Here is a 12,032-nt window from a genome sequence, read left to right on the forward strand (position 1 = left end):
TAGAGACAGTCATAAAAATCTGCTGCTTCTGCTCTCCTAGTATTTATGACCAGTGCCTTCAACATGCATCTCAGGCCCTCAAGATTTCATCTACAGTGCAAGGACTCAGAAGAGCATAGGCTGGAGTATGATATATTACATCATCTATTATTTGTGCCATACCTGTGACTAGGATGTGGGGATGTATGCATCCATTCTACTTGGAGAAGTCCATCATGGGTTCAGATAGTCAGATTCATCTTGGCTTATTCATCTGCACCCAGCCTTGCCATCACTGCTATGGGAACATGAGAATGGAGAGAACACTATTCCTCCCCTGAGCCTACTCCCTGCCCCTATCTCCCCTGTTCAATTCATTTTACAGGCAGAGTTAAGGCTGGTGCTTTCTTGGGCTTTATACGGACCGCTTATGTCCCCTGAGACATGACTTTGGGCAGGGATGGGGTGTTCAGTGCCGGGGGTCCTGGGCAGACTACAGAGAGAAGATTACCCGAGCCCGGAGATCGGCCGGGTTCAGCACCTCGGACAGCGACTAACATGGCTCTGCCCGCGGGCTGGGCGCTACCGCGGGGACGGAACTTCGCAGTCCGATGCTTACCATTCTGCTGAGCCCGGATGTACTACATCAGGATAGACCGATATTCTTCAAGGACAATGAGATTTACCTTCTGGGAATAGTGATCCAAACACCCCCTATGGGTTTGTACATTTTGACCAGGCAATAGCTGAGGCAGTAGAGAACTTCCCAGTGCTCTGTTTTGGGCCAAGGAGAAATGCAGGGTGGTTATTGTCTCTGGGGGGTCAAAATCTAGTTGCAGCATGTCTATACGCTCTGTCCAGGAAGGAGACAAAAATAAATTCATCACTGGGGTGTGAGATCCAGCCAGGTTCAGATAAGGGACACATCAGAAATGGCTGCATCTGCAAAAGGACAGAACAGAGGCGCTTGGCTTCCCAGATGACTTTCACAGGGGTTCCAGTATGGTGTGATTTGGGATAGGAATACACAGGTGCTCAGACCCAGAAACGTATTTACAGACTTCAAGGGATGTCATACTATGCAGAAGCAGAACTGAAATCCCCTTATGCTTGTCTTACCAGCAGTGAAAAGGAAGTTACCCTGAGTTTTTAAAGAGTTTATATTACTGGAAGAAAAATCCTGACAGAAATAAGTTGCAACACAGAAACTACCTACAGGCAGCACTCAGTCTTTGCAGGGGTAGAGCAGAACAGGTCAGAGACTGTAAACAGAAAAAGCTTGAAGGTAGGCAGTGACCTTTGACTGGCTCAGATCTCCCTAGCTATCCCACAATTACATCAGTTTCAAGGAGACATCACTTGGATTTGGCTAGGAAGTGGGAGAAGAGACTATTGATTCTCCAGGAGGATGACAGTCCAGACTGAAAGATGTAAATAGTACTCAGGCTAATTGTCTATCCACAAAGGAGCCTATCTCTAGGGGTTGCAGACACCTTCAAACAGAGTGGGTGGGCCCCACTTTGAAGTTACCCAGAAGAGGGGGGTTACCTTGGGTTCTTGCGCATAACCTACGTAGGTGGTTTCCCTTGATGTGTCTGGCATGGTCAACATAAGTGACCTTATATCTAACCCACCATCCACACAAATCCACTGTATCTCCAGTTCCATCAGAATCCTTGGCCATTACTCTGGGAGAAGCACTCACATCCTCAGGCACATTGTCCAATATCCATTGGACATCTCACAGCTGCAATCCACTCTCTTGGCTCCCAATGAAGACTTACTTCAGAATGACCTCAGGCCAAACGCAAGAGGCCGGTAAGGAGAAGATGTGTAGCACAGAGTCCCTGAACAGGCGAGGTAGTCTTGACTCCAGCAAGGAGGATGACAGAGCCACTCTCATATTGACCTTCACCCTCTGCAATGTGAAGAAGACTGAGCTCTCTAGGGCAGCTAGAGTCTTTGAGGTACAGATGGCACTTTTCACCTGTTATTCCCTACCTCCACAGACCCAATTCTACTGTCCCTATTGCCTTCACCTCTCCCATTCTGCATCTCCCTCTCTCTCAACTTTCTCTCTCCCTGTCTGTGCTCTTGACCTATATCTCCACCTGCCTTACTCCTTCCTTCTTGCTCCCGTTGTGCTACAGATGCTCAGAGAGCGTGAATGATTTCTCTAGATAAAGAAGGAAAATTTTCAGAATGGAAGAAGCAACTAGACAGTTATTTAGAAGAATCATAATTCTATGCAAGAGCTGATACTGGTCTGTTTCTTCTTTCTATCACTTGTGGTGGTGAACTATGACTGAAAAAAAGGGCAACATTTGAAGTACTTAAATGTGGGGATATTAGGAGCCAATGATTTTTTTTTTTTCCCCTGCATATTTGACAGGAAAGACAGAAAATACAAGAGCTGTAAATCACAGAGGCATTATGTATTCTAAGAGCATGAACTATCCCTACAAAGTGCTCACTCTTATCTGAGAAAATGAATAACCCAAAATTAAAGCATTGTGTTTGTTACTTATTTCTAATTATTTGCAGTTATTCAATGATTATGGTGCAATTACACATCAATAGATCTACTTCCATTCTGCTGGCTCTTGAGAGTTACACTCATTTGTTATTTCTGCACAGATGAAATACTGTAATCAACAGTATCTCATCTTTCATCTCTGTCTCCTTCTGCCTAATTCTACTGTGTTTACTCTAGCTCTGCCTGTATCTTCCTTCTAAACTGGGCATTAGTAGACTTCATTGCTTAACATGTACTTCTTGCTAAGATCTCTTTAAATCATCTTTTAAAGACATTGCAGAACTGTCTCTAGACTTGGCTTTTCATTTTTTGGAAAAGCTTCATCATACTAACATCTAGCTCTTGCAGATGTTTGAAACTGAGATCCATCACTTTGAAACCAGGAGAATCAAAAAGCTCAAGAACTCTGTTGATGATCTTGACATTTTTGTTGAATGTGAAGTTCATAGCGCTGATATTAGTCGCCTTATCACCTCCTTAAAGAGAGTAACAGAGGATGTGAAAACCGGCAACGAAGAAAAAGGTAAGAATCATATGCATATGCTAATGCTGTTTTATTTGTATTTGGAGTAGGTTTTTGTTGGTGGTGGTTCTTGGTGGTTCTTTTTCTGAGGTTTTTTTATTTTTTAATTACCTTTAGCTCAATGATAATAACTTAATTAGACTGGAAAGCAGGTGAGCATGCATTCACTTTTCACATTTTTTTTTTAAACGTGTGTGACTCATTTCCCTGGGGTCATTCCGACTGGTGTGAAAAGGAAGACATTTTGGTATTGTCAATGGAACAGAGGTGAGAATAGTATTCCAAAAAGAAGGAAATGAAAAGGAAAGAGCAACAAAATAAGAAGCTCAGGAGAAACTGGAAACACTTAAATGGCAGGAAACCTGTGGACTGAGAACTGAGAGCTTGGAAGAGAACTGACTGCTATGAGGCTCTGCAGAGTGAACACAGACACTTGCTGGAAATGCAGTAATATGGCAGAGAGTCTAAACGTTTCTTTTGCTCATAGTGTATGGTGTTGGTTTTGCTAAAAAAGAGCCGTAGATGTCTGCTTACTGTGCCCAGGCTGCTGCCATTTGGCTCCAGTAGGACTCTCTCGAGTTAGATTGCTCTTCCACTGAAAAGAGCTAAATGCTACCAGCTGGAAAAAGCTTCCAGAGTATAAGAGGGAGAGAGGATCAGCAGAAAGCCTTGAGGTAGTGGTCTGACTGGTAGAAGCAGGTGATGAGCATCTTGTAAAATTTTGCAAGTGGCTACTCTGCTGACAGCCGTTGAATTACTATAGCGAGATGGAAAGTGTATTTGCCAGGGATAGACTCTTTGTCCTGTTCACAGGTAGATAAGGAATGGATGAGTACAGGAAACTATTAGAGACTTTTCACATAATCCTGGGGATGCCAGAAATGCCCTATTAGATGAGAAAGACAGATTGATTCATGGTTCTCTGAATATGAAATTGCTTTTGGGCTTCCAATACTTGCCAAGGCCAGGCAGCTATCCTCAGGGAACTTTTAGCTAATTCAGTTCTGTTTGGAACCTTTGGGTGTTTCTTGAAATTCACCTTCAGGCTAATGATAAGAGACAGTCCAAGCTGTCTTCAGGGACTGCAGGGGTATCAAAAGGATATTGCTGTCATCAGGGCAAGTGGAGAGCCAAGTTGGCTTTGGAGCTGAAGGAGTGTTTCTTTAGGATTTCCTTGGTGGCTGAGAGATTTGTGCTCAGAAGAAATTCTTCATTTTAGATTTGCTGGAACTAGGATCTGTGCTTAGCATGGTCTGTTAAAAGACTGAGAAAAAAAAAAACCAGAGTTGATGTAAGACATCTGTCGGACTTGTATTTCTTCCTTCTTATTGCAGCATTGCCTATAATTGCATGAAAGAACTGAAATTTCCCAGAATTAATGTACTTTTCTAGCCTTATACTTTAGTGCTTGGATGTAATTTAATAGGGCTAAAGCTGGATTTGTAATTCAGTACATAGATGCCTGATCTCCTCTTATCAAGCATCAGATTCAGGTGACCCCTAAAGGTCCTTTTCTCAGCTGCAGTGACAGACTGTGGCTTCAGCATCAGTCTGATCTCAGAAAGCAACATTAACTTTGTATTTCTTCTGTGGTTTTAAAATTAATTAATTATAAATGCAGGGATTTAAATTAAAATTAGTACTGTACAAATATTCTTTTAGTCACCAGAGAAGTTCCTCACTTCAAGGGAAGGAAACTGTTGGAAATTCAGCTAATGCTTTATTTATTTTCCTGGGGGGAAAAGAAAAAAAAAAAAAAAAGAGATAGAAAGAAAAGAAAAGAAATATTCTTGGCATGTTTTGTTTTGAGAAATTAAATCGCTGTTCTCACTTTTAACAATATGAAAATTCAAGAATACTGTTTAGACAAGATTAAAATATTTTTGAAATTCAAAATGTAGACCAAAATTTGTTGTACTGTTCCAAAAAGAACATTTCATTTGATGTAAGATGAAATATTTTTGACTTTAAAGATTATTTCTCCTAATTGAAACTGATAGTTTATTCTTACAAGTTAGTTTCAAATCATTTTTCATCCAGTCCTACAGCTTGGTCAGCAAACTGAAATTCGGTTACTGATGTATGGTGATGCATAGTTATGAATATTTATATATTCAATGATGAAAAGAAAATTTGTAATCATCCACATAGCTTCTGCTTTTTATGTCTTTTTTACGTTATTTGATACTATTTAATTTAATTATTACTTCTTTCCCTACAGTGCCCTGGTTCCCCAGAAAAATTCAAGATCTAGACAAATGTCACCATCTGATCACCACGTACGAACCCAGTTTTGACCATGGTCACCCTGTAAGTTTGATGTCACAGTTTGTTTTCCAAAAGGGAACCTTCCATGGGGAATAGTTTTATTTATTTATTTATTTATTTATTGAGGAGAATTTCAGTAATAAGAGAACACTCTGGAAAAAAAAAAAAACAAAGAAGAGCCAGATAAAGGCTGATATTCAGTGAAGTTAGGGATTGCAGAATGAATAAGGCTTATGGGCCTTGATTCACCAAGGTAAACATGATTATCATCATTTGAATTTAATACAGTCTTTAGCTTGCATTTTCATTTCATTGTTTAGTTAAAATAAAAATCTCTGTTTTACTATTTTATTTTTTTACCCCTGTTTTCTTTGAAGTATACCCACCTTCTACCATTTGGTCCATCTAGCCTTCAAGTTTCTCAGCCTTCCGCATTTTGTATTTCCCATGTTTTTACTTTTCAAACCCTTTATGTCTGCATTTCTAAATTTCTATATGCCAGAAATCTCATTCAAGTGCAGATGTACAGTGGACAATAATGAAGCAGCAAAGAGCTAGTTACTAAGAAATAGCATATTGTCAGATTCCAGAGAAAGAAGTGTGATGCCTGAACTTGAATACATCATCTAGACAACAAATAAATTAGATTTATGGCAGAACAGATTCATGGGCATAATACTGGAACTAATATTTAAATGTGACTGAAAAATCTCAATATAGCTAGTGATTTCTACTGAAATAAACAGGTAAAATTTAAATTGGAAGCAAGTTTCAAAGACTATAATTCTTATTCGCATTTATCTTTTCCCAAGGTTTCTAGAGCCAGAGTTTTGACAGTATTTACTGATAATTTTCTTTCTGCAAAATATTGCTAGAATGATTTCTATGGGCTTTCCTTTGGATTCAGGCAGTAGATATTTGTTATGAGTGAGCCACAAACAGGGTTTTACTCAGAACAGTTTTGCGTATGTACTCAGCCCTGTAACACCTGCGTGATGCCTGGCTCTGCTTCACGTGGTTCAGTGCTTGAGGTAAGTGGGGTGAGAATGGGAGCTGTGATGGCTGAAGGACAAGCAGATTCCAGCATTTGCTTTTTTTTTTTAATCCTGGTTTTGTGGAGGTTTATTTTTCTTCCCACAAGATAAGGACTAATAGGATTTCTTGCTGTTTTAAAACTTCCTGAGTGTTTTTTACAACTGCGATTTCCATTTTGTTCTGGGGACTTTCTCACCATATCAAAATCTGTGGAGGAATGGTTCAAGCTCTCAGCATGCCCCTTGGTAGCCCTGTTCAGCAGGTAGGTGGGATAGCTGAAAACTGGGGCAGATTCCATGATGATTTTTCATGAAAGAAACAGGAGAAGGAATTCTGCAGACACCTCCCTGCTGCTCACAGTGTTACTGTGCCATGTGAGCAGGAACTGGAGGTTGTCAGAACTTCATTTTAAGCACCTCTTTTGAAAAGGACAAAGGAAAATGTAGGAGTAGGACTTGATGATCCTTATAAGTCCCTTCCAACTCAGAATGTTCTATGATTCTAATATCTAGAAAATATAGATTAGGAAGAGAAAAAATGCACTGCAGACTCTTACTACACTGATGCTAATTCTAAGACAAAGTACTGGGGAAAAAAAAAAAAAAAAAAAAAAAAGAATGGTTTCCAGATATAGCATAGTGAGATATGAATTCTGTACAGATGAATAAGTGAGCTATGAATTCTGTACAGATGAATAAGGGAATCTGAAGAGCCATTTCCCGACTGTACATCTCTGTGTGGAAAAAAAATATAAAAATAATTCAGGTCTATATTCTATTTTTGATAGTGATTTATTAAACTAGAAATCTCTAGGAGATCTTCAGATCAACCTCAACTAGGACATCAGCATGAAGCTGGATTCAAGTTGATCCATGTGCGTCCCATCCAACTCAGCATATTTTATGACTGTCTTTCATTCTTCCTTGCATCTTTCTGATAGAAACATTCCAAGTATTTGCCTCAGCTGACTCTGAGGTGTTCTTTTTTCTCATGAGATTAATGAATACATACTGGGAATTATTTGAATAAGACTAAGTTCCTTTTCAATTTGCTAAATAGAAGGTGTGAGCACTGAATAGACTGAAAGAAAGCATTAGCAGTGTAGAGTTACTGAAGTACTGAGTGGAAATAAATTGACTGCAGAATGCAGTGCAATGTAGAAATGCTTAAACTTGAAGCAAGTTAGTTCAGGCACTGGAAACCATTTTTCTGTTGCAAGAAGGAGCACAAATCAGCTTCTCTTACTGTGCTGCTGAGCATGGTTCAATGTGGGCAGGCTGGCAGAAAGTATCAAAACATGATAATGTATACAGCTGGCTCAGAAATTTTGTGTACACATTTACTACCGAATAAGCTATCCACCTCAACAGTTCCACTTTGTCCTTTACTGTCTCCTTGATAGCTAAAAAAGGAAACAAATGATACTATAACATCAGTTGCTGGAGCACCCTGACACTGATTATGAACTGTTGTGCTTCCCTGGGGAGATCCCTGTTCAGGGACAAATATGAAAGGTCCTAACACCAAGAAAAGCCAGGTCCAATGGCTTTATGATGCGTTTTACATGGTCACATTACACCTACTGACAAGCAAATGTAGCATCTGAATGTCCATATTATCCATAACACACGGCAAAAAATAAACATGCTCTTGGGATCCAGTTCTTTCCTTAGATTCATACACACAATACTCATTAACTGTAGTATTACTGCTATTATGGCTACACTGAAAATTATCTGAATAAACCTAAGGGAGAAAATTGGCTTGGAGAAGGCAAAATAGTTCCAGAAAGTTCTGAATATTTGAGAATAATAAATATTTGTACAGTGATGCTGATCAACACCGCTTTATGAGTTATATTAGTAACACTGTGCCAGATTTCAGATATTATTCCTGTTATGGATTATGTAAAATTCAAAGGAACTTGATTCCACATGTTTTTTTCTTATTTAATAGCTGGAGAACCCTGCTTGAAGTTAGACTTCTAGTAAACACTGAGGAGGAAAAAATAGAAATGTCCATATTTAATATGCAAACTGCCCTTTTGAACCAACACCTCTGACTGTATCTTTATTATAACATGGCAGTAAATGAACATGAGGAGATTCAGCTGAATGCACATTTTTTTATGTATTAAGTGGTTGTTTCAATGTTTTCTAGACAGTGAAAACTCCTTCTTTTCCCACTGTTCAGGTGTATTGTACTTTATCTGGTAAGATGATATCAGGCTTGGTACTGTTATGTTCATCACTCTCCAGTGCTGCAGTTTTTGTGCTTAGCAAAGAAGTGCAATGACTCAGAGATTCAATTCCTTTCCAGAAGAGACAGGCCACCTCTAATTCAATTATATTTCAGCATGATTTTCATTTAAATTTGACTGTAAGTTTACTGGTCTGTGATGTAGCATTTACGAACAACTCCAAAACATTTGCACCAAGCCATGTTACTTTCTTCTCTGCCACAAAGCCCGGAGTTTTCAGCAGAATGTCATGGATGTAACTAAGCGCAGACTTTGGTTTGCCTTGTTCAAAAGGATCACGATTCACTGCCTCAGAGAAAACAACTTAAAAGAAACCTAGTTGTTTTGAATGCTTCTACCAGAGAATTTATTCATGCTCTGAAACATCTCTTAATGTAAAGTGGTTTTTTGTGTTTTTTTTTTAAATTATGTTCTAACTCAGGGATACACTGACCTGGAGTACAGGAAAAGGAGGACATACTTTGCCGACCTTGCCTATAATTACAGAGTGTAAGTATAAGGCTGCTGAAGAGATGCTTCTCTTTCACTCTGTACTTCCAGATATCGTCATGTGGAGTAAATACCAGAGACTAAATATTTTGTCGATGTATCCATGAGGCTATTTAACAGAAAGCAATCTAGAAACAGAACATTTACTTTCATACAAAATAGACTTTTCTCACAACACAGCAAATACATCTTAAGATAAAGTCATAAGGTTAAATTTACATCTCATTGAGTGTTTTATCAGAGGTAATTCCTTCATATGGGTCTTTCTTTTCAACCTTGTGGCTTCTTTTAAGACAAGTTCCTAAACTGAAGTTGATCTTTTTCAAGAAACCATGAGGAACAATGTTTATGAAATTCCTTGGCAAGATTTTAGAATGTATTTTTGACAAAGAAAAGAAAATTTACTATTTTTATTATTTATTTGTCAAAAGTCTATGCCCATGCAGATTAAAATTCCCAACTAAATTTTTCCTAATTGGAACAATGCTATCAAGACTACAGTCTTTTCTAATATGAAGTCAGAAAAGCCTAAAAAATTCTCATGTCTCATCTGTATGAATGAAAATGTTACTGTCTTTCTGCATAAAATTTCATTAGAATCACACTGCTGTCTGGGGGAGATAACTACGTAGTTAGAACAGGTTGTGGATTATCAGTCTCATGAAGTCCAAGAAATGGTAAAATTTCCCAAGTTAGAATTCTATTTGACTATAGTTTTCTCAGTGCCACTACATGCTATAGATAGTCCATCATAAAACATCACAAAAGCGTAGAATTAACTGACTCAGAGCTATTGGAGCGAGGAAGACAAGGCCGTCTATCTGAGAAATCAGTGGCAACCATCACTGTGTGCCTGGGCATCTCTGTGCCAATGAGTTTGGTGATGATATTGTGATGATCATGTTCTCCAGAGACAGATCATGCAGACACACAGTGTATGATGGTCGCTAGACTGCATTCAGCAGAGGTAAAGTTAAGCTGGAATGCCTCTTTTTTCTTCTGTCAAGCAGAACATGACTCTCTTTCTTAACACATCCCTCTGAAGAGGGGTGTGTAATCACAAATAAGTGATTAATTATATACTATTTGCTATTTCTATATTAATTGCAGCAAACATTCATTGTGCAGGCAAAGAAAGAAATTCTTGAAGTTGAATTTGAAACTTGCTTTAGAAGCATGCATTACTTTCTCTCTTCTTTACAGTGGGGACCCTTTGCCTCACATCGAGTACACAGAGCAGGAGACTGCAACTTGGTGAGTTTGTCACTTATACTCTGACTCCTGCACCTTTCCACTACAGTACTAGGAAGGACTGGCAGCGTGAGGCAGTAATCTGAAACCATCTTTAGCCACTTCAGATTTTACTCTATAGTGAAGTATTTTCTTTTGGTCATTTGTTTTACAGAAAGCCATTCTCAGAGCTAAAACTGACTATTCATTTTCTAGAGCAAAATGCATTTTCCTGATTATCTCCCTGCTAGACCATTACATCAAGATATCAGAAGCCACAAAACACCTGGAGCCTATAGTAGAATATCTTAAACTTGGGAAAGGTGCCACGGGCACATAATAATCTTTGTTCAGTTTGCAGTTTAAATGGAAAGACAGCCCAAAGGTGAGGACAAAGAAGAATGCTGGGGAACTGAAAAAGTGGGAGTTTAAGTCATTTGTTCAAATTATATAGGAATTTTATATCAGTGTCGGGTATTAAATACATATACTAGATATCTCATTCCAGAACCTCAACCAAAGGGCCTTTCCATCTTTTTTCAGTGATTATTTTATTTTAAATAAGATCTACCATGCCACAGAAAGCTAGAAGGGTGTTGCCTATAATCACATAGAGAACTTGAATCCAACTCAGCCAGGCAGTATATTATTATTAAGCTCTAATAGGTTTTCATAAAATCTTTCAATTGTCAAAGATTGATGGCCAGTGTCATGTTCATATTTGCTATCACTAGCCAGCAATCTTGGCAGGATATATTGTGTGTGAAACTCATATTTAAGAAAATTTAATTTTGTGTTCTTTCCTTTTTTTTTTTTTTTTTTTTCCCAAACTCTGTCATTCCAGTTCTCCACCTGGAATTAGTCATTAGTCCCAGTGTGGTAACAGAAAAGAGCTTTACAGCAGTACCTGCCTATTTCCTCAAAAAGCAAGCCCCAGCAATCTAGGTTGTCTTGCCTTGTAAAACTGTTTCCAAAATTAGACCTCCCAAGGGTTATCACAGCTCCCCAGGGCTGTGACCTGACATCAGGTAACAATGGAAAAACAAAATGTAATTGAGAGCAGTGCAATCAAATGGGAAATTTGTAGCATAGACTAAATTCTTCTGAAGAGAATTTTCTCTGAAGAGCTGCTGGATGCCTTCAGTTTGTAGCAACATGGTTATAAAAATGAAAACTAATAAAGTGCAGAAATATGACTTTCAGAAAAAAGAGGGTGCAGATGAACTGAGTTTCTGTTTTTAAGCAGCAGGCTGTGGAAGGCTGCTTGAAACTGAGTAATCATACAAGACTTCTTGTGGGCAAAAAATATGGCAAGAAAAAGGGAGAATCTAGGACAAAATTAAGGGGGCATACCTGTCACATCTTCATAAAAAAAACTGAATAGTACCACTTTTTATCCAAATCAATAAGGAAATTTATGTAAAACATGGATATTGTCTTTCCCTTCCCATCTCTGGACCAGACCTTCAGGTATCAGCTTAATGGCCTTTTGTGGAGACAAGTAATGCAGAAAACAATGTGATTATTTTAGAAATAGAAAGGATGGAGTACAGTAATTTTTAAATTCTACGTCAGTTTTCTAAAAGATGATCCATGATTGAGGGTCTTTTACAATCAAACTAGCACCTCCATGTGATGAGGCATCACATCTATTTGAGATGCTATGCTAGGGCAAGCTAAACTGCCCTCTGGAGGTGTCTGCTACTCTCTTT

General features: G+C 38.6%; 1 protein-coding gene across 1 annotated transcript in view; it reads left to right on the forward strand.

Moving 5' to 3' along the window:
* Positions 1-1,769: 1,769 nt before the first annotated feature.
* LOC116226760 (tyrosine 3-monooxygenase-like) overlaps positions 1,770-12,032 on the forward strand; it is a 28,555-nt gene continuing 18,292 nt past the window's right edge. The window contains exons 1-5 of the mRNA XM_031589714.2: positions 1,770-1,946; positions 2,864-3,038; positions 5,260-5,348; positions 9,023-9,090; positions 10,294-10,344. Of these exons, the coding sequence (XP_031445574.2) occupies positions 1,770-1,946; positions 2,864-3,038; positions 5,260-5,348; positions 9,023-9,090; positions 10,294-10,344 (560 nt within the window). The remainder of the gene's footprint in view (positions 1,947-2,863; positions 3,039-5,259; positions 5,349-9,022; positions 9,091-10,293; positions 10,345-12,032) is intronic.

Source organism: Phasianus colchicus, chromosome 1 (assembly GCF_987193195.1).
Source record: "Phasianus colchicus chromosome 1, bPhaCol1.hap1.1, whole genome shotgun sequence".
Taxonomy (NCBI): Eukaryota; Metazoa; Chordata; class Aves; order Galliformes; family Phasianidae; genus Phasianus; species Phasianus colchicus.